At 41.9% G+C, this 23728-nt stretch overlaps 2 protein-coding genes across 3 annotated transcripts in view; one reads left to right on the top strand and one right to left on the bottom strand.

Annotated features, from left to right (window-relative positions):
* Window positions 1-2700, bottom strand: part of LETM1 (leucine zipper and EF-hand containing transmembrane protein 1) — a 28688-nt gene extending 25988 nt beyond the window's left edge. For both annotated transcript variants that reach the window (XM_069014627.1, XM_069014629.1), the window contains exon 1: window positions 2622-2700. In XM_069014627.1, coding sequence (XP_068870728.1) covers window positions 2622-2700 — 79 coding nt within the window. The remainder of the gene's footprint in view (window positions 1-2621) is intronic.
* Window positions 2701-2880: 180 nt separating this feature from the next.
* Window positions 2881-23728, top strand: part of NSD2 (nuclear receptor binding SET domain protein 2) — a 98488-nt gene continuing 77640 nt past the window's right edge. Inside the window, exons 1-2 of the mRNA XM_069014623.1 lie at window positions 2881-3433; window positions 3696-3830. The gene's annotated coding sequence lies outside the window, so the exon portion shown is untranslated. The remainder of the gene's footprint in view (window positions 3434-3695; window positions 3831-23728) is intronic.

Below are 23728 nucleotides of genomic sequence, written 5' to 3'. Positions count from 1 at the left end.
ATAATCAAGTCAAAGGATTTACCAATCTCAAGTTGTATCAAACTCTAACAGGTACTCACTGCCACTGCAAGTAGAGCCAGGGAAAAATTGTCTCTTCTGGCTCAAAAAGCAAGCCCTAAGAATCTCTGAAGGCATTATAATACCTCCAATATTTACTGAAAGAACAGTAGCTGAATTACTTACGCAAAGAGGCAAACCCAGAAGGACATCCCTGACCTCAAGGAGCAGCTGAGCAAAGCAGAGCAGTACTCAATGTCTAGAGGGATAAGTCACAGCACAGGCTTTTGTCTCACCCGAGTTACAGGAAGCCCACAAGGCCTCATGTACCTAAGGCAAGAGTCCTACGAGGAGACGACATTGCCTGCAATGGACAGGTGCCCCTAGAACTAAGAGGGGTGATCTGGAGCTCAAAACTGGCTTGGAGTTTCTTAGACAAAACACCATAACAGCAAGACACTTTCACTTCACTTACCTTCTTTTCAACCAGGCTCATTAAATGTTAAGGAAGTGGTCAAAGAACAAAATTCCAAGGTTACCATAAAAAACATGCTGACCAAGCTTCCTGTTGTACAGCACGTTCAGTGTGTGAACAGGCCCACAGAAAATGTTAATTCCAACTCTGCCAGTTCTGACAAGAGCTCTTTAGGTTTTGCAGAGTCTCTTTATAAGCATGTACCTAAGAGCAAACCAGCCCTGAAATAAAATATATACTTCCTTCAGAAAGGGGCAAAGCCCATAATCCTTGCTTCTGGGATAAGAGACATCCAAAAGTGTCTGAACAAGGTGAATGTTGCTTAACCATGCTCAACACTGTTCATTTAAGAAACCTGCATTAGCTTTGTAAGAAAGAAAGGCAGTAGTGCCAGAAAAGCTGCATGTTAACATGTTCCTCATGGAAAAGCAGTCATGGGAAACTTTATACTTAAATTTAATGAAACATCAAACCCAAAATTTTTAACATAAAATAGCTGTACTGTTACTATGTTTAGAATTTTTAAAAATAAAATGCTATCATGAAGTAAGTCCCTAGAGAAGTGTAAGCTTCCAGTACTTAACAATCTGATCTTCACAGGAATAACGTGGAGGATTCTTAGAAGCACTTAGCTTTAACTTAATCTTAGACTACTTACACATAAAGCAAAGAAGATGAGCTAAGTAAAGCAAAACAGCACAGAAAAAAATTACACCATACAAGAATGTGTTAATAATAGATTAACACTCCAAATAAAAGCATTGGTTGTATCATAACCACAGTGCACCACAGCACACTAATTATTTGATTCTATCACAGCACTTCAGCTTAGGTTGTCTAAGATTTATAACAACCAAAATTGCAGCAATCATTAGCACTACTTTTTATGCTATGCCACAAGAAGAATCAAAGCTCCCACCTAATTTGAAGGTACACGGATGTGCTTTTCCCCATTTTAAATAAACTGGATGGTTAGGATGCCCCAGTTTTTTGTTCAGGACACTGTCCATGTTCAACCTAAATAAATGACTTTACAACAGTTGCTAACAAAAACCATCAACTAGAAGAAGATACCACACTTGAGTGACTACTGGTAACCAAGAGGACAGTTGTTCTTCGCAATGAACAAGCATCCCTATGGCTCATCAGGTCTGTCTGGATGGGAGAGTGCAGCTGCACTGCTCTCAGTGACAGCACTCCCTTGACAAGTCGGGGCTCTGTGTCAGTGACAGGCAGCTCCTCACTAACCCCCTGCCATTCCAGCTCAGGGCTCTGTGTCAGTGACAGGCAGCTCCTCACTAACCCCCTGCCATTCCAGCTCAGGGCTCTGTGTCAGTGACAGGCAGCTCCTCTCTAACCCCCTGCCATTCCAGCTCAGGGCTCTGTGTCAGTGACAGGCAGCCCCTCGCTAACCCCCTGCCATTCCAGCTCAGGGCTCTGTGTCAGTGACAGGCAGCCCCTCGCTAACCCCCTGCCATTCCAGCTCAGAATGTGAAGAGCAGCCACAGGCCTCACACACGTCACAAGTTATCAGCTGTTTCATGCCGCTAAGCTTCACCACCCAGAGATATTTAAACTGCCAAATTATCTTCATTATTAATCCGTATCACACGTTGCGCTTCCTTTTAATTTTCCTAAGCTTTCAAAGGCACTTGGAAAAAGGTAATTCATGTTTCCTCCCTAACACACTAAGAAAACAACCTCTTGTACTTAAAGAAAAGAAGCACATAACTAGTGACAACCCCATTTCACACCCAAGCCACGCCGAGAGCAAGGCAGGCAGGACCGAGACGTAGTAACGCGTTCCTGCACTTTAACAAAAAGCACGTGTTTTTCCCATCCCCAACGAGCCGGCATTTAAGAGACACGCGTGTCTCACTGCCCTTAGGGTAAATCATCCCCTCCCACCACGCTGCCGCGGAAGCACATGCGAAGAGGCCGCAGCAGCCGCCAAGCGTGGGCCGGGCCGGGAGCAGCGCCAGTCCCGGCGGACAGAGCGGCGGGGACTCGGCCGCGGCCCTTCCCTCCCGCAGCAGCCTCTCCGCCCACGCCGGCAGCCCCCAGACGCCTCCGCCCGCTCTCCCTCCCTGCGCCCTCCCGGCCAGGCCCGGCGGGCCGGAGCCGGCGGGCGGCCCGCGGGGAGCCTCACCGGGCTGTGGCGGGCGGCGCAGCGCTCGGGGCAGGCGGCAGGCGCGCCGCCCGCAGCTCTGCAGCAGCATGGACGCCATGGCGGCGCTCGGCGAGCGGGCGGGCGGCTCCGGGCCCGCTGCTGTCCCGCTCCGGTCCCGCCGCCCGGGCCGCGGCGATTCCCACACGCCCAGCAGCGCCCAGCCCCCGCGTTCGCCCAGCACCGCCCCGCGGCGCCGGGCACGCCGGGAGCCGTAGTCCGAGAGCGCACGGTGAGGGAGGCGGTGGCGCCGGGCGGCGGGGGATGGCGTCACCGAGCGGCGGCCGCGGCTCTTTCTCGCGGTCGCCCGAGGGAAGCGGCGGGACCTGCGGCGGGCACTGGGGCTTGGCCCGGTGTCGGGGCTTCTCCACCCGAGCGTGGTTCGCTCGCAGCCCGCGGTCCCCGCCACGCCGGGAAGGCCACAGGCCGTGCCCGCTGTGAAGGGAGGGCGCCGGTGCCTCACGGAGCCGCCCAGGCCGCCGTGGGCACACATAACCCCAGTGCAAAGTGCAGCGCTCCAGAACGGCACGGTGCTTTCCACTGTGGCACAGGTTGGATTGGATGATGCCCAGAGGTCCCTTCAGCCCTACGACCCTGTGATGCTGCGGTGTGTGCGGCCCTGTTCCGCACGCCTGCGGCCGAAGGCTGGCAGCAGCAGTTCCGCTGCGCACACGTGTGTTGCTTGTGGATCTCGGCATGTGACTGAAGAAATGGCTTTCTGGTGGAGCTGTGATGGTTTTGATAGGAAATAACACATAAATCAGTCAATTGACAGATGTGCTGCACTAGTGCCGGTTAGTAGTTGGACTACAAGTAGCATGTTATTCTTCAGCTATTAGTCGAATCCTGACCAGCAGTAGGATCTCTTATCAAATATTTTATTAGTCAGTTAATACAGTATTATGCAGTATGTACTTTTTCTTTATTTTTAAGTGTTTTGCCAGATGCAGTGAATAACCAGAATCAAACTGCAAAAATCATAATTTAATCTGAGAACACTGACATTTTACAAACTATGCACATGAGATTTGGGTGTTAATGCCTTCCTTGTTCCAGAAAAAATGGGGGGAAAGCTGCTGGGACTGTCTGTGGACAAGATGGCTGCTAGCCCTGTCAACAAGATGGCTGCCCCAAGGACAGGGCTCCAGAGGGACAAGGGAGCCGTGGGATCAGACCTCTCCTGCTTCACAGGTAACTCACAACAGCAGGCATTTGGTCACCTCTACATGTACCTCAACCCCAAAGAAAATAGGTGCTATTTAACCTTACACATAAAGGGTAGCAGAAACTTTCAGGTTTGACCCAAAACGTGACTGAAAACAGCATCTCGTAGCAATAAAAAGCAAATGAGCTTGCAGTTTATTTGTTCATGCTTAGGACTAGGCGAATGCAGGAAATTAATTGGTAATTTTATAGAGTTCTTTTATGTATTTAAAGAAAATCCTCAGGGTTTCTCCAAAGTACAAAAAAATCTAGATGAAATTTATATTACTTATATTTTTAATTCAAAAGTATTCATGAAGATGGATTTGCAATTGAAGATGCAATTGACTGAATATTTTAAAAGATCAGGACACTCTTCTCACTATGGCTATAGAAATGCCAGTGTTGTTTACATCTAGTGATAATTAACAAATTAATGGGTATTATTGTTTATATCCTTAATATTAGAGCTCCTTTTAAAATGTTAGGCTCCTAAATGCACTGCAGGATTTTAGCCAGCTGTGTTTGCTTTACAAGTATTTAAATATGTAGTGCATTTAAATGGTTAAAGTAATTTAAAATACGCAACTTGATAATAGTGCTTTATATTAATGGCAGTCTTGAAAAAAACCCCTAAACAAACATCTTCCCAATCTACACATCTCTCACTAGATTGGGTTTGTATCTTTCTCTTGTTATTCTTTTTTTCTTTCTGGCTGACTGATAACAAAACGAAATGAAATGGGGCAACTAATGGCAGTTCCTCTAACAAAGCTGCTTAATTATGTAGAAACATTATATGAAGCCTGTACAAGAAGAATAATATGCTCTGAAGTCATTAAACTATTGACAAGAGATTTCAGACAGCAAACAGATGATTACAGAGGTCTCAATACATTTATGCAGACAAGTAACCAGCCTTTCAATAGTTTCATTAAATTCATTAGTATTCAGGGTGGCAGACAATGTAGATGCATGGGCCTTTTCAGAGCTGAATTCGTTATGTTTTTGTACAGTCTTTTGTTCCAGATTTGTTTATACCTGGAAGTTACAGGGTTTGCTACTGTATATGAAAAGGATTGATAATACACTCTGTGAAAATTTCCCAAATAGATACAGTTTCAAAATACTAATTGATTGTGTGCATTTACCAAGCATTGTGAAGTAATGCTTAAGAAAAGACTAAGCATTCATAATTTTCAAGTAGTTGTAGAAACTGCTCCCACATGAAAAGGCCGAGTGACTGTAGGTGACACATGGGCTTTTCCCCAGGAGTCAGTTTTTGTTTTAAAGAAAAACATCTTCTACTCCAGCCAGAGTAACAGCCCTTGAGCTCACAGAGAAAGCACTTATCCCCAGAATAAATCACAGTACCACATAGTTACTAAGGTTTTGGGGTTTTGTTAAAAAAAAAAAAAAAAAAAGTCAACTGCTACACAGCCATTTTAGACCTGGTTCTTAAAGCAACCATGTTGTCTGGAAAAGTTGTCAGCCATCTTGCTGAAAAATATGTTTCCCAGCAGGAATAGGATGAGAGACTAAAAGGAAGAAATACAAAGCCTTTTTTCTAGATGGCTTTAATAAGTATCTGAGAATTATTAAAATAAATGTAACATTTGAACAAAACTAAGATTACTATTTCATGTTAAGTATCAATTTTTCCCCCCCCCCGGATATTAAATAGAAGCAAAAGCAAGGTAAGAGTTGTCTAAATCAATTCAAAACAACCTCCAAATAAAAGGAAATTTTGATGGTTGTTATAGGCTGTGTGACTATTGAAATATGTATTTTACTGCTATATGAGCAGAGCCCAGTGATATCACAAAGGCAGGACTGTTTCACTTGTCTGAAAGAGGTATGATGCATAACACCTATAAAAGCAGAGAACATGCCTAGGGCTGTGCTTTACTTGCAGAGACATGACAAAGGAGCAGATGAATCCATAATTCTTATTGAGGAAGTTTAGAAATCTATCTAGGCATTGGGGGGCAAATGTTAATATGAACAGGGAGCAGAACTGTAAGTTTGTCACCCCTTCCCTGAAGATGTGTCCCAGGAAGCACTCCTAGATCCTGTTGATGTTTTTGGTGATTGATAGTAGCTCCCCGCACTCCCAACTTGAGGTGCCCTGTAGCTTTTGACAGTGGCTGTGTGACAGTATCAAATCTGTGACAGTCCTGCCAGAGACACAGACACAGCCTCAGTTCCTCAGGACACCCTGATGACAAACTGAGCTGGCAGCAAAGTCAGGAAGGGCCAGGAGATGGGATTCAGGGTGTGGAGAGGGAGGATGTGCAGTGCTTGATGCTCTGGGCTGTAAGTGGGAGGAGATGGGAGCATAATTAGCATCTGATGAGTTGGGAGGCACCTTTGCCATTTCACTGCTGCAACATCATGTTTGTGTACAGAGTTTGATTCTACAAGCTACTATCAGTGCAGGTCCACAGACAGTCCTTAGAAGCAGAATTATGCTTTTAGGCTGGAGAATCTGTTTCCATGGCAACCCTCAGGTTGTCTCCTTGAATAGGTTTAACAATATGGGATTAACCTCATCTTTATTCACCAGTGTTCGGTGTAAATGTAGAGAAAGGGGCGGGGGGGGGGAAGACATTACTGTGTAGCAAGTTGCATTAAGTTTCTACTCCAGGGAGAAAGCCAGCAGATTATTAGTTTTTTAAAAAAGTACTCCCATTCATTATTGTGAATTTTTAGGAGAGATTAATGGGATACTGAAGCTTGTTGCTCTGTCAGTGTTACACCCAAAGGTAAAAGTTCAAGTGGTGGCTGGGTTACAGATTTGCTGTATGAAGGTCCAGGTCATAAGTTGAGTCCTGTCTGTAAATGTGCCAAAACCAAGCAGCACTGACTACGCATTAGCACAGAAACAGGCTGCCCTGGGTGCCTCTTCAAACACTGCCCTGAAAAGCCATGCAGAGAGTGCCTTGATGGCACTAATGTGCTGCAAACAGTCATTCCCAATCCAAAGATAATTAACTACCCGCTCAAATTCCAGTCAAAAAGTGGTATTTTAAAAGATTGCTTAGGCTTGACCCAAATTAGCCACACAAAATGACATAAAAATAACATATCAGGTTGTCAATAGTTAAACTTGCCATGCCAGCAGGCAAGAGCACAGCTGGGGGAGCAGAAACAGTTAATTTTGAAAATCTTTCCAAATTGAGAGAAAAGTATTTCCCATTCAGAGTAAAAACCACCGAGGTTCTCCCTTTTCCCAGCAGATGGAGCTTATGTGAAACAAACAGGCGGAGAAGCTGCAGAACCACCGCACAAAGCGAGATCGGGGCACTGGAGGAACACATGGGGAGAAAGCCACAAGATTGTGGCCAAGGCAGGATCAAGCAGAGGGAGGGCAGGTAGTGTGCACAACAAAAAAAGGGTGAATGTAGCTATAAAAAGCAAATTGATTTAGACTTTGAGAAATACAGAGGGAGGGGAAAAAAAAGGAGTCTCTAGTTTTACAAACACACCTGTTAGCTCCAGCTGATATGAGAAAGACTTGAGATTTTGCTGCAAAATCATCAATCCTGTATTAAGTAACCTGTTGTGCCTCAAATGAATCAGTTTGATTTTATAAATGACAGACTTTTTAACACTATGCATTTAGAGTTATTCTTTGCCTCCAGGATTTTTTAGGCTGTAGGGTTTGCAAGTTCCTGTCTGCAATTAGAAACACAGAAAGCCAACAATTTTACATCATCATTTGCCTCTCAGAGTTAGGCCTTTAAGAAAACACCAAATGTTGTGTTACTGTCAATAAAAGCCCTAAATCTGCCACCTCTGCTTTTATGCACCCATCAAGAAGCAAGACAAGAAGTGCATGCGACTGGGAAGGCTCTCCCCCACCCCATCCCGGATTTTGTAGACCCATTCCTGCACTTCTTTTATATCATAAAATTCCTGGTGAAGTCAGGTAGTGTTATAGGAGTACTGGAAAAACAGGAGGTCCCTGTGAAACAGAGATACCTTTCAGTTTGTGTCCATTAAAGAAACAGCAGAAGGTTAGCACACCATTTTAGGAGAATTTTTACGTTTGTAGTCTAAAAAGGAGAAAAATGTGCTACTTCCAAGGGCCATTTTAATGGCAGCAACGTAAGTTTCTTTAGCAATTTGGCAAGGCTGAGGGTGCTTATGATAAGCATGGGTTTGGAGGGGAGCAGGTTACAGCCAGCACATGCACACAGCTGTAGATGACTTGGTGCAGGCAAAATGCAACGTAGTCCTATTGTCCCCCAGGCATATTTGTGCTTTCTCTGCCTCAGAGGAGGTGAGCAGAGCTAAGCATTTCTGTTAGAAGAACAAATGAGAAAAATACTGAAGATGGATATGTTCATTTGCTGAAGCCTAATGCTTAAAATTCCTATGTAGAATTTAGCCCTCTTGGGCCTCTGCTGTCATTACCTCTTTCTTGCTGGTTTTGCTGATGATCTTATCAGTCCTGGCTCATATTTTTCCCTTTATAGTCAGACTGAATAACCCAGAATGTGTTTTTCCAACCTTTGAATTCACTCTCTCTTATTTACCTTTCAGCTTTAAGATTTCTACCTTTCATATAATCCACACCAAGTCTGTACCACAGATCTCACACTTTTTCATCCTGTTCTCCTTGACCCGACTAACACTCCCATCTTCCGTGCTGCCGTACAATGACCTCCCCATTCCAGTGTGCAAGCCCACAGCCCCTCCTTTATTCAAGTCAAAGAGCTGCTTTTCTCAAGAGGCCTCCCCACAGAGATAATGAAAAGCAGATTAAGAGATTTTAAAAAGGAGTTGGTTCCTTCGGAATGGTCAGTGCGCTTTCCCTTTCTACAACCATCCTCTATACTGTAAATTTTCCAAATCAATGTTTGTCTGGATGTCTGTGCCTTGACCTCAGCAGGACCTAAGCTGTTGGCCCCCAGTCTTACACATGCATATGCATGCTATGTCCTTTTGCTAACAGAGACATTCACATAGAGTGATAAAGGAACAGTGAAGTTATGTATTTGTAAGATCAAATCCCGGTGCTTGACAGGTAATATCATAAAAGTCTTGGACAGAGATAAAAATTAACATCTTAATCTTTGTTTTTGTGAGACAGAAAGAATGGCAACCTCCAAGGCAAGTGAAGTGGCAGCTCTGTTGACAACACTTGATTTGTAGGTATATGAGAATCTTGACGGGAAATACCTGTTAAAATGTAAAGCCATAGAAAAACAACAAAGAGCTATCAGCACAAGTACATCCCAGTGGTGCTTTGCCAGTATCCTGCCTTTTTCTTGTGCGGCTGAATTTCAGGCATCAGAAACAGAAGACGCTTTGTCTGGGTTTTCCCATGTAATCAGCAACCTCTCTCCTGCCTGTCTTAGGCCTCTCTTCACTTTATTACTATTATAGTATCCCCTAGAGACAGACTTGGGAGGCATTCACCCCCAAACATCCTGCTACCTTCAAGCAATTAGGCATTTTCTCAGTAACACATTATATGCTTTAATCCTGTTTACATGTGTGTACAAAGTGTGGCTTGCAAGTCGTGTATGTAAGAAAATACAAAGTTCACATAGAAGAATTTTACCATTGGATCTGATCAGTATCCAGGGGAAGAAAAGTCCCCCAAAGCAGACGCTCTCCTCTGAAAGCAACTTCAAGGGGGAATTTTGTGTGCAAGCTGAAGGCTTAGCTGGGAGCTGCAAATATCTAGCAGTTCATCAGCTGGATAGAGTCAGAGGAGCTCATTGGGACTAATCTGTGCAGCAGGTAAAAGTGAGCCATCCAGCCTGCTCATCAGTCCCACACTCATTCTAATATGACACATATCAATCATTTTCTTTTTTAATCACTAATCCAACAGCTGAAAAAGGAAAAATGCCCAACAGATATCAACAAAAAGCTGGCTCAGCCAGCAGTGCTTCCCTGTTGTGCCAAGGGAACAACTTCCTCCCCTCTGCGAGGCCTCTCCTCCCAAGGAACAGACATCTAACTCTCCCTGAGCGGGAAGCCTCTTTCAGTGTGCCAGCTGGAAATCAGGGCCCTGGGCGCAATCCCAGCACCTGTGCCTAGTTTTCTTACAGAGCACAGCCAGCTGCTCTGCTAGGTCTGCAAAGGTCCTGTATACCCTATTTCTTTCCTGTGTACTGCTTTGGATAAGCAATGTAAATGTGTTGCTTATATTTGGATTTTTGCAAATACATTGCTTTATGTTTACATTAAATTGGTTTAAGGATCATATCAGAGCACTGACAAATGAAGTCATGCCGTATTTTCAATAATTGTTAAACCAGGATTGTTGAACCAGCAGTGCCCAGAAACCCCTGCAGTATTTTTGAGGGAATTTGAAGGTAACCAGGATGTAACCACAGGCCACTTTGGAAATTCTGACATGGAGTTTGTGAGGAAGAAGTGTTTTTGATGGCTGGTGTTTGTCAGCAGACTTTTCTGGCATTGCACGTGGTAGCAGAGAGTATATTTGACCCTGAGGGTTCACAGGCATTAGATAATTGTTTTGGCTCTGACTTAGTTCATGGCATGTTAGACTAGTCATTTCTATCTGTGACACCGAACTATCAACTGCAAACTTCCTGTGTGGAAATAATTATGCATCTTTTCCAAGTTTGCATTATGTTGTTCTGTATTCAACAGTTCTTATGCAGAAAGGCAAGGTTAGAGTTAAGACTATTGTCACTGCTAATAGCTTGACTCTGAAAAGCATTCATATAATTCAAAAATCCTAGTATAAGTGGAGCCAGAGTGAGGTTAGAATTCTGTGTTGCAACAGGAAAGGGACACAAGAGGTCTAGAAAATAAGGTGGGAGGAAAGTGAATAAAAAATGGTTATTATTGCTGCTCATAGTGCCATATTAATTAAACCAGTTTATCTGGGAGCAGGGTTTAAAAAAGAAGGAAATATATTTTCATATAAACTCATTGCCACAGGATGTTCTAAAACCCCAAAACAGAAATCAATAGGCTCAACAAGAAAATAGGCACACTCAAGGGAGCTAGGCTTCATGAAGTCCCTGACACATGCTCGTCTAGCAGCACTGTCCTCTTCGGAAGTTAGGAAGTCCCTAAACTACTGATTTTCAGAAGCAGGAATGACACAAATGGGTGGGAGCTACTTTTCCTATGCTCTGTTTCCAATTCTAAGCATCCACTACTACTTCCTTTCTTGGTTTCCCTTGAGGAAAGGACATGCCTAAGCCTGCTTTGAATGTTAAAAGCTTCCTCTGTTTTGCACAAATAGAGGTGAGAGTAAGAGACCATAAATGATTACCCATGGGCAGCTAATAAAAGCTGTGGGATGCAAGTCCTAGCCTGGAACCAAGGAGGTGTTTGAGATGGACTAAAGGGTCCTGTCAGTGGGTCTCAAGGCACTTGACTGAGTCGGGCATGGCTCACCCCATGCTGGGGACCTATGGCAGTTTGGTTAGTCCTAGACAAGCACTACACTCCTCCTGCCACCCTTAAGCTCCACGTGTTGCTCTCACCAACAGAAAAAATAAGTTAATAAGGGTGGGGATTTTTTGTGTAGAAATATAATGAAAGCCATTTCAGAAACGGAAGAGATCTCGGTCCACTTGGTAACTTACACAGAATGAAACTCTACCAAGGAACAGAACTTGCATGTTCTCTTGCTTTCTTACCACAGTGTTTCCTCTTTGCACTTTACAAAGTCCAATTTCTGCCATAATCCGCCTGGCAACAAGTTACAGTCGATCTCCCTCTAGTGGGTAATTAATTACCCATGAAAGCCACAGCAATACTGAGATGTGTTAAAAATCTGCCTTGCACTTGTTTTCCTTTATCTCCTTTCTTCAGTTGGCTTTCTTCTTCTTTCATCTGTGATCTTTCTCACACATACATTACATGTTTTCTTCCTACCCTCCCTAAACATCCTATCTGCTCCTTCTCTATTCTTGTGTTATGTGAGGAGTTGGGCTGTTTGAGGGGATTCTGTTTGACTTTGATGTAAATCTGGGAAAAAGGAAACCGTTGAGACCTACCTTAAGTTAGTAATTTATTTTTTTTTATCAGGAGTCAGTCAAAGGAAATTTACATTTCGGTTTTCTTATCCTTAAAGTTGATTTATTTGGGTTGAAAATCTGCATTCTGCTTTGTAGTTTGTTCCCCTTGCATTTGTTGTTCCATTACCAAGACTATCAACATCAAAATACATAAGCCAGCTGTGTTCAATCTGAAGTTAGCTCTCTAACAGCAACAGTTAACTATCAAAGAGTATTCCCAGAGCAGAGCTGACATTAATTGAGAAGGATAGTGCTCTCAAATATGTCGAGACAAGATGCTATAGAAATTGATTTAACCAGACCATGCCTTTTGTCAATGGAACTGCATTTCTCTCCTTGCAGAGCATATAGGCTGGATACTATGGCTGTTACTCCATTTAGATTAATGGAAATATATTATGGATTAATCTCAAAGGTATTTCCTTTCTTTGACTACTCTGGGAGGTTTTTGTTTGTGTATGTGTGTGGTAAAGCACATTTCAAACAAAAAGATGAATAAGTCAATATTATCCAAATGAAAAATGACAGATCTGGTTGAAAGAAATTTTTAGGACAGGCTTTGATAATATATTTCTCCAGTGATAGTAGGCATCATATTAATCATTATATCTTACCTTTCTGTTTAAAACTTTGAATTACCTAAATAAAACAACATGAAAGACATTGTGCTCCAATCCAAGTATTTTCCAGGTTCCTGGAGGCACTGACCTTTTCCTCAAATCACTGTAGTAAATGGTGTTCCACAGAAGTCACTAATTAGAACCCCAAGAGTCTTTATTATGTGCAAATAGGTATCACAAGGAGAATGAATAAAATGAAGATAAATTGGAATTCTATTGAAGCAAAGTAAGATCACAGATTATTTATTGTGAGCAAATTCTGCTCCTAGAAACACCTATGCAATGCATATATTTACATTATTTTGTGAAATAGCAGCATACAAAAATAATTTTTCAATGCAGCATATCATCAAGTTATTTTACTAACATGGGTATAAAAATGTTGTAGCTTTTCCTCCCTTCATAACTGAGTTGCCAATATAACTAATTTCATTTCACTGTAATAAAGATGAAATGAATTCCAATCCTTCTCCTGTATCAGTTACAACATAATTTTATTCAGCTGAGACGTTTCATAAACCTGCTGAAGGTAAGAATTGCAGACAGTGCTGAGGCAGGATGTGGAGGCAGGGAAGAGGTACTGCAGAAGAAATTTACAGGTTTTGTCTCTACCGTTTTCCTTGCATTGATGTACAGGACAAAAAGAATTCAGTGACTATCAGCTTTCAAGACTAGCTTGTAGAGCTGACAGTAAGAGAATGTTCTTTTGCATCCAAATTGAGTACATTTGTTCTAGAATTTATTAAGACACTGTAAACAAAGAAACTTACAGTGCCACATCCTGTTCTTTATTTAGGTTGGATGAAGGCTTCATTTGGCATTATGGAAGCTAGAACGACTACACTGGGCTAAACCAAGGGGGCCTGTGAGTGCCTTTATGCAATCTCTGGTCATAGCCAGAAATGAGTGCTTAGGGAAAGAGTATGAGAAATGGGGTGAGCAGAGAACGTTGCTGCCTGTGCTGCCTGCAGCAGTGTCTTGTATTTCATCACTGCTGATAAACACACAGAGAACGGAGTCTGGTGGTCTGAGCACAGAGCTGGGAGCTATGAATCCACTGTTTCAGTCCTGCCTCTGTCACCAAGGTTACTTGTACGTTGCTGTGTCCCAGCTCATGTGTGCTGGTGGCAAACCCGCCTTCAAGCCTCTGCAGTGCAGAGGCACACACAACCCGTGCTCACGTAGCCACACTCGCATTCAGTTTGGTTTTGGTCAAGTCTGGTATTATGGAGAGATTTCTTCCTCCCTAATGAGCTGCTTAACATCTGTGATTGTTTCCTGAAGAGCTGCATAATACCCCAGTGCATTTCTTATTGTGCCCCTTTATCTCTTGCCCATTCCTTCTGGCTCCTCTGTTTTTCACATGGTTATCATCACTGGCCTTTGTGGTTCTTGTGCTTTGTCTTAAGCTTGTCATCCCTCAGTTCCTACACTCGGGAACAGCAGGCTCGGTGCAGTGTAAAAACTCTGCAGATAATTTCCCTGTGTGGCCCAAGTTCAGGTCAATCCATCAGGTAGCACAGAGAGGCTGACTCTTTCAATTGTCCCTGCTGAAGCTGCCAATAAAAAGGTGATGCTGTTAGATGCCCAGTAAAACCAGAAAGATAATGCTGAAGGCATCTCCTTAAATATCCCTGTTAAAAATTTTGTTTAAAAGCTATGTTTCACATTGCTTCAGGGCTAACTGCAATTCCCAGCATGATGAGATTGCTCCTGAATGGATCCTCAGAAATCAAATCTGTCAGCTGCAGGCCCACTTCTGGTGAGCTCAGAGTTTCATCATGGCTCCTGGAAGTCTGTCACCTCCTCCTCCACAACCATCATTTGTTGGGGTCCCTTCCCCCCTGCCATGTGGTCCTGGGAGAGGGGCCCTGGGGGGAGACAGGGGGTTTCCCTGCCCCTGGTCAGCCTCATTCCCCATTGGTTGTTTTGTGTTCCCCTGCCCTGGCAAGGAACCTCGGGTCCCGTGATTGAGCAGTTCCTCGGCAGATCCCGGCCATGCAGCTGGAGAAATAAACATCTCTGAAACATCTATCGAGAATCCATCCATAGATATTTCTTTTCCACGGGCCTCATTGTTTGATATGCGTGTTGCAGTATCCACACTGTAACAATCGTTCCCACATCCATTCGTCTACCATCCCTTCAGAAACAAGTGGAGGACTACAAGCTCCACACTCAGGGCACTACTCAGAACATCACAGTGCAGGCAGGTAGATAAGGAGTTGTCAGAATTCCCTTTTCCATTTTTAACCTTGCGATGGAGAGCCTTTACCAGTGTGATACCATTGGGGATTTCTGTAAGCTGACTCAAGCTTGCTGGATTGAAGGGCAGATTTGAGGAATTTCTCCCCAGATCCTCGCACCTCAGGTTGAATAGAACCCTGGAGAGCTCCTCCTCCTCCCTGTGGCCTCCAGCTGTGCTTCTGTGCAGGGCAAGGGTGCACAGGAACTGGAGGAAGCCACATGCAAATCAGGGCTGAGTGGTAACCAAATATGTCTGACCCGGGGGAAGCTGGTGGGAAGTGCAGAGCTAGTCAAAGGGAAGGGAGCAAATAGACTGGAACATACAGGCCCTGGAGTATTGGCACGTCAGTGGAGGGCTGTGTATAGTAAAAAAATAGAGATGTGCATGTTTTAGCAATTTCCCCAGGGTAAAGTGAGTAGGAGTGTGTTCAAAGAGTAGTATTTGCTTTATACTGTCCTGTGAGCACAGGTTCAATATATACATTAGGATGTACATATACGGTGTCTGTTTGATCAAGGAATTAAGACAATAACCTGAGTAATTGGCAGCATACGCCAAATCCCATCAGTCTGATCCCAACACCAAGTTCCTTCTCAGTGTTACAATTTCACAAGCAATTAAAATGGCTACTTAGCTACATTATGTTATTACAAGCAACATCACTTGTCAAGTATTTTAAGTAGGAAAAGTGATGTTAGTTGTTACGCATTAGTACTCAGGTAAAAATCACACCCCCATGTTAAGCATGCACAACAATATACCATTAACCTGTTTAACATGTTAGCTTGGAAGAGTGGTATGTTTTTCTTTTACATTTCTACTACAAGCCCTTTGCTATTACTTTGCTCATTAAAATTTTTTCTGCTATAAAGAGGATTCAACGATTTTTGAAACCAGCCTCATTCCTAGAATGCTATAATTTGACAATTTCAAGACTTTTCAACTCAGACCCTTGCATATATGTCATATATCGCATTGCAGATTTCATCCAGTAGTCGAAAATGTTCTCTGAATGCAGTATCATCTTATCAGTATTCCAGCACCATAAGCTTTCTCACTGCAAGCAGGGGACTGTTCATTACAATGAAACTGAAAATGGAATAACTGAAGGATTGATTTATATGACCTTCACTCAGGAATGTTCTAATTCTGACATAATCTCTCTGACTGAAATCCTAAACACTGTGTGATTTTGATTTATTACTCTTAAAAGAAGGAGCCTGGATCTATATATCAACAGAATACCTGGCATGAAGAAGAGTGGTGCAAAAGCCCAGAAAGACTGCAAGAAAATGCAGATTGATCATGTGACTTTACTCCAAACATTGTCTCAGCCAGCAAATCCATGAACGGGGCTGAAAGCAAGTGGAAAAACATGATGCGGATGTTTTCACAAATCCACTCTGTCACTCGGAAATCTCTCATGATTATATACATTTTATAGCAAAGATAAGAGCATGTTAGTAAGTTCAAGCATGAAACAGTCTGTTTACTAAAGGCTGCAGGAAATGTTTATTAAACCAGCTAATTTATGGCAAAACAGGGCCAGAACTTGATATACTCCACAAAAGGCTGCTTTACCAGGCAGCTGTTTCCCTCCCACACCAACAGTGTAACCCAGTCTGTGCTATTCTGTCGTCACATCCGCTGCCATGGGAGCCAGGAGAAGGCTTACACAGGGGTATGAGGGCACGGTGGACCTGACTGCTCACAGGTGAAAGCTAGAGCACACAGTGCTCTACAGTGTGCTGCTTAAAATTAACAGCTGATATCTTTAAAGCAAAGCAGCTGGATCTACATCAAGTAGAATCTCCTTGAACTGAAAGGTGAATCAGGCTGGTTGTTACCTCTTGGATTTTTTTGGTGAGGTAAAGAGAGTAGTTAGAAGAAAGAGAAGATAGAAACTATTCACAACAAACTGATTGATAAATCTACATTAAAAGCCCACTGAACACAGTCTTAATGCCTTGCAGGAACTGAAATCAACAGGTCAATTTTAAGCAGACTAACAAAAAGAAATCTGCCCTCCATCCGTGCCTTTTTTCTGTTCTTAAATGTTTGGTGAAATGAATTCTTGCCTCCTTCCCTCCCACACACTCAGCTCACAGTTCCCACTTAGCCATTTCCCAGTCCTATTTTAGACAAATCTTTATCTTATCATGCTTCTCCTGCAAATCCTCCTCTAGAGCACTTAACATCCTCTTCTTTCATAAAATCCACCTTTTACAAGTGGTACCTAATCAGTCTTACTTTATCCTAGCCAGGAAATGGAAGGGTTTATTTTAGGAAAAAATTATTGTTACTCAGTGAATTTTGTGGCTGGTTTGAGTTGTTTAATTCTAGGAGATGGTAGTCTCCTCTATGCATGAACATTTGTCTGCTTCACTGCACTGCACAATGCATATTATTCTCACCTATGAATGGGCCTGTTCCTTATTACTTCCAAAGATCAAACATTACACAGTTCCTCCAGTATGGAGCTACAGCCTGAGCTACAGCTACTGCAGCCACTGTAAAAGCACGACAGCCTCAGAAAAATTATTCCTTCCTTCCTGAATATGTTAGAGTGGATATACCAGGAACTAAATTTGTGCTTAGGGATAGCAGGAAGTGCCTGATTCTTTTTATGTACTTGCAGACAGGGAGAAAAAAATAAAAGGAAAAAAAGGGAAAAGGAGGCGATAAAAAGGAGAAGAGAAAAAGATAAAAAGAAACTAGAGACTTGGGTGGAATCATATCTAGGACATTTATTCTCTGAACTATATGGAGAGTTTTCAAAATAATAAAGTATTTATATAAAAAACTGTGTACTACTAGAATGACATAAAATCTTGTAAGCAGCAGACAAAAGAGAAAAAACCCTGTGAATATTACTTCTGTAATCAATTAGCATCATAGTGGAATATGGTGCATATCAACATGTGGGAATACAATGCAGAATAGTATTTGATTTTTTGGACAAGAAAACTTAACATAAAGCCCAGTTCTGCAAACCAACCCTGGCATACTTGATTTTCAGCATGAGCTGTTTATTGAATTCTCAAATGAATGTATTTATTGTTAGGAAAACCAAAACAGCAGAGGAAGTAATATAGTTCTAGATTTCCCAATGGTGAATTAATTAGCGGAGTCAGTTCTGGCCTCAGCCTGGTATCTCATCCACCAGACAACACTCACTTCCCAATCTAATGACAGATGATTGTGAAAGCTTAACAGTGTTTTGCCAGTGCTGGTAAAACTGATAGGGATGGGAGTGATGGGAGCTTGGTATCTTCCTCAACCACTGGCAAACTATTCAGTATGAGAGATTAAGAACTACTTTATTAGGATGATTATCGTTACCCTCAACAACTATAAAAAGCTCCAAGTCAAGTGGTTCTGACTCACTTGTTGAAGGGTAATACCATCTGTGGAGGAAATTCTGGGTATGGGCTGTCACCAGTGGCTAATCCTCCTGGAACAGGTGCACAGAAGTTTGCCAGTCCCACATCACAGCAGGGCTGGGAGCCAGGGCATCCAGCTCATAAAAGAGATGCCCACTGGAAAGGAGGTGAAACAAAAGAAGAAAGGGCCTGTCTTCACATTTCTCCTGGGTGGCTTCCACTTGTAAAGTTTTGGTGCCTAGAAGAATTTGGAAGCCATTCTACACTCAGTGTGCATCAGCAGTAATACCCTACTTCTCCTTCCCCAATAGCCAGTTCTCCCAGGCCAGAACAGCAGCTCATGAGTGAAATACTTCTGCAGACAGTATGTTTGTAATTGTAAATTCAACATATTCTCTATAAACTGGTGACTTAATATTTTATAACATCCCTAGAATGTCTAAATAACAGATCAGTCCAACGTGATTAAGGTCAAAAAACATTTATCGAGTCCATTCAGGACAGAAGGCAGAAATATTGCAAAATTGACTTTCAAATGAATGAATAAGGAATAGAGACTCAAAATCTCAACTCTGGCAGATGCTGAACCCCGTGTCATTTGATCTACAGTAGCACTTGGGTATCTGAGTAGGTCTGCTGAAACAGAAGGAAACCTTCCTCAAAAAGATTGTTCAGCTAGTCCAAACTGATAGCTTCTGAGTAAGAGAAAAACATTTTCTTACATTATAAGTAATATAAAAAAAAGCATAAAGTCCTTTCACTGAATAAGATACACCTATTAAAAATTACATGTTGCAGAGTTAGAAAGGACCATATAATCAGACCTGAACTAGACAGACTAAAAGACTTCTTAAAGGGATTTTTTTTCAATCTGTAATACAACACACCTTTCAATATAATATTTCTGTCCAATTAAAATAATTCCATTGATGGAGAGTCTATCATAGTTTTATTATGTTTACAATTTAATGTAAACTTATTGTATTCATTATTAACCTGAGCTGTAAAAAATGTTAATAGTAGTAATTATTAAACTTGAGAACAATGCAAAAAAAGAAAAAGCAAAAAAGGAGGGAAATGAAGCTGATTAAATGTCTGGCTCCCATTGATTGCCAATAGCTGCTAGTGTTAAATTAAGAGGTTATTTTATTGTCCTCTGCAGCTAAGCTCAGCCATGCTCCATTCAATAACCAATAATTTATGTCTTTGAGTTAATAATAATTACAATAAAAATATTCCCCATTTTCTGTCATGCTGTTTATTTTAGGATATTAACACAGCAATCCAAATACAACATGTAAAACACCCTCAGGGTTTTCTGTCTCACATCCCAGACCTTCTGTTTCTTTATAAGCTTTAACAGCCACAGTTAGAAGAGATATAAATAGTCTGAAGCACAAGAGAATCTCTCTTCCCTGACAGAATCTTTATTTACAAGCTCTACAAACCTAAGCAGGTCAAACAGTCCCTTGCTGGCAGGTTAATAAGGCCCACCTGCCAAATAAACCCACCAGTGAACTCCACAGGGCCTACATAAATCCAAAACACTTGGAACAAGACTTTCTCCCTAGGAATCAAACGGAGATGGGATGCTTATAGTTCAAAAAGGAGTAATCTCTCAAACTCCGGAGTACTTGTCTGCCTGCCACATACACATGAGCGTGCAAAAGGTTTGGAAAAACCATGGCTCTTACCTTTAGAAGACATCATTATTTAACATTTACATTTCAATATTGCTTACAGGACACCCACATGCTGAGGGCTCCTGTACTGGTGCCATATGAACATGTAAGGCTTTATAAGTCTCTGCTCTTTGGACTTTTTAAAAGGCAAGTATAGTTGGGTCATAAATTAAATCTTTAAAATTATTCAAGACTTAACATACAATTAATTTGCCTATGATGCTATGAAAAGAAAATGAAAGAATATGATAACTGGTTATTTAAACCAACCTAGAAATTAATTCTCAGAAGCCAAAGTACGTTTTTAAATGAATATTGACAATTGTCAAAGTGGAATTCCGTTCTGAGACATAAGCTGTTCAAACACAACTCTTGGGTAAATGTTTCCCATTGAATCAATGACTTTATGTTCTTTCCTGAATCAGCTAGGCCCAGCAACTATACCAGTGTGAGCACATCCACAGACTTCTGAAGAGGCCCACTCACTGTGTTTATATTGCATTGTAAACAGCATCTCCAAAGCATCCTTCAGATTTCTATTTGCTGTTTGTACAGTCAGCAAAGTAGTAAATTCTGAGAGCACACCTCATAGTTTATTAGGATGGCACCAGGCAGATGAAGGCAGACAATGAAGTGTAGCTGGCCAGCAGAAGCTCTCTGGCTCAAAACACTAAAGCAGAACTCGTGATCCACTCATGAAGGGAGCTGCTTTACCTTTTTCACCAGGCTGAGAACTGCAGCAGTGCCTGAGCTGATTCACAGAGATAAACGTCCCAGCCTTAGAGGTGGCAAAGGTAATCAGGAAGGGCAATATGCAGCTGGAGCAGCAGCGTGTGTAATGGGTAGGGATCACAGGTGCCACTCTGATGAGCCAGTGAACAGCTGATGAAGTTCTTTAATTTACTGTGAGGGACATATCAATATCAGGCCTACAGGCCTGCCTGTAAAAATCCTTGAGGACAGGTTACAGGTAAATCAGGGAGTACATAAAAAGGCTTGCAGCTCTTTGTTCCTGCAGGTCTACAGTAGGCTACTACACCAGAGTCCCCACAGGCACTGGGCATTACAGCTGTAGTGGAGCATACATAAGTAGGGCTGCAGAGACTACTTATTGATAAGTACATATATTTACTAGAGTGATTCCAAAGATAAGTCAAATGTAACAGTTTTACAAGTGTAGGTGAAGTAAGGAACACATGTCGAATGTGCATTTAAGATGGTATGTTGTGGCAAAGCACTTAGTTGCACTTTGAAAGCCTTGAATGCCTTCCCTTGAAGGCTTTGAATGTCAGATTACCAGAGAGAATGCTCAGTTTCAGGATCCTGGTACTGCAGCTCCTGGTTATGTTATCAGTAGTGTACTTTTAATAGGAGGCAAAAATACCTCTTCTGGGCCCTCTGAAGCACTTCAGGGGTGAGACAGAAGTTGGGGCTTTGATTCACAGACTCCTTGATTCTAAATGCCATTTAAGTGCCTATCACCTTCTGTGGAACCAGTGCAAACAGTTTATTCCTGCTTTGAAGAAGCAGCTCAGGCCCAGAAGATGCATATAACATCAGCCCTTCAGAAAATACTACATGGCCAGTTGCTGTAGTAATTGCAAAAGGAGGAGTGTTCAACTCCCGGTGGCTTGTGTCCATGGGAATGATGCTATTCTTAGCAGAGTGGTACTACAACCATGCCCAGCTTTCAGCATAAGACAACAGAGAATGGGTGAATCTTCATGTAGGCAGTGTCCTACACCCTGGCCAAGCCCAGCACCTCTTCTCTGCTGGGTACATTCTTCATTTGAATCACAGTTAAATTCAGCTGCTGTAAATGCAGCTGAGACAGCCCAGTGTTTTTCTGCTATTTGTAAACTGGATGCAGATTTGGCACTGGAGCCAGAACTGCCTCCACAGGGTCATTGCTGTGTGTAGGGCTGAGCTGCTGACAGTGGAGCACAGTCTGAGTCCTGCAGGCAGCCCAGCAGCCCCTTGCTCCCTGCCAGGGCTGGCTTACCAAGCAGGAGCTTCTCAGTGCTGCACAGACTGGCACTGCGCACGCTCTGCCTCATTAACAGTAACTGAAGCGAGCAAACAGAGCTTCCAGCAGTGAGCATATCCAGCTCGAGTGTAAGAACATTGTAAACTGCGCAAGAAACACATCCCACTCCTTTCAGTTTTCACACCAGTGACAGCACAGGTGATAATTTAGCAGATAGGCCTGCATTTGCAAACCTGCTCATCCTGTGCCTCACATCCAGTTGTTTCAGCCCTCATTTGTCAAGTACATTTGCACATATTCAACACCAATGTAAAACAAGTGCTAAGCATCTTATATAAAGTCTCCAAACAGTTCTTGGAATTAGTGGATATTTCTGAAAATGCCTGTTAGTGAGCATTTTTCTCAAGGCACATATACTGAGTAAATAGGATATGATCACAGCTACAATTTCTCAGTACAGGAAATTGCCAGTCACCAGCATAATTAGAAACAGTTCATATGATCAAATTAATCATTCAAAAAAGAGCAATTACTGTTAACAGAATAATGGCATGCCTTAAAAAAGAATGAAATTAACCTTTAGGACCGACATAGTTACCCTCACCACTCTGTACTGAGGCAGCAAAGATTAATATATGTGCAAAATAAAACATTGCATTAGCATCTGCTGAAAACAGTAGTAGCATTATCTATCTGGCCTATTCAACCCTTAACAAACTTTATTCTTCAGCATCAGCAGAGAATGGAAATATCAATAGTCACTTCTCTGCCAAAATGAAAAAAACCCCACTCTTCAAGACTTCCATTGCTATATAACTTACCACATTGTGATTATCGCTGACCAATAATTACATGATGATTAAATGTAAGTCAGCAATTTGAAATGCAGAAGAATTTAACATTCAAACCTACATTACAGCTCCTCAAAAGCTAAGACTTAGCTTAAGGCTAAAGCTTACCTCTAAGATCTAGAAATGCATCCCAAACACATTGCAAAAAACTGTATTTTTGCTCTGTTGTGCTAAACATTAATTCTGATTATAAATGTATTTTGAAATTTATACTTCTAAGTGAGATTATGTTTAGCAACACAGTAACATACTATGCTATCAATAGATAGCAGGGTTAATGTTTTGAACGCTCAAGCTGTGCATTTCTACATAGATTAGATTTACTTAATTTAAACATTGCTGACATTCAGAATAAAGTCATACTGATGTTGAAGATAATTAAAGACATAACTTCTATAGATAAATTTATTGATTCACTGAAGTTACTTATACCAGGCTGAAGCATGTTAGCTGCTGAGAACTTGTATACAGATGGTTTTTATCATCCCAACACTGGAAAACAGCAGGGACATGCTCTTCAGTTTTCCTTTCTCCTGGCCTCTGTCTTGCCCTGAAGATGTATCCCACTCCCTCATGTCTTCAACTTTCCTCTTCCTTTTGCTCCCTCAATTACACTTCCATTCCTTCAGCACAAATGATGCAAACACAAATAGATATTTGCAAGAAAAGTGACATTTATTCCCTTCATTTCCTATCTGAAAACATACCTGGTAAACGGGCTGGTGTATAACTCGTAGTATGAAGAACATTCACATTTAAGTGTGTTTTTTCATCAGGTAATCATATTTTACTCTGATCAGTATTTAAGCCATAAACTGTAGCTGCAGTTAAGATGTCCCTCATTTGGACAGAGACTAATTTTGTTTCAAATTCTCAAGGTAGATTATTTTCTTTTTCCCAAGGAATCAACTTTCTTTTAAAACATACTGTTACTCCATTTTTAAATGGGATTACACAAAAAGTCGGAAAAGCCTGTACCTTCTCATTTTCAAGATAATTTAAAAGTCATTCTAATACACATCAAATTTTTCAAGTAACCATTTTCAATGAATTTTCATTCAAATTAATTAGCAAATGTATGTCTAAGTTCTCTA

Source organism: Aphelocoma coerulescens, chromosome 4, assembly GCF_041296385.1.
Source record: "Aphelocoma coerulescens isolate FSJ_1873_10779 chromosome 4, UR_Acoe_1.0, whole genome shotgun sequence".
Classification (NCBI taxonomy): domain Eukaryota; kingdom Metazoa; phylum Chordata; class Aves; order Passeriformes; family Corvidae; genus Aphelocoma; species Aphelocoma coerulescens.
Note: the sequence above shows the minus strand (reverse complement) of the source record. Positions and strands in the feature narration are given on the sequence as shown.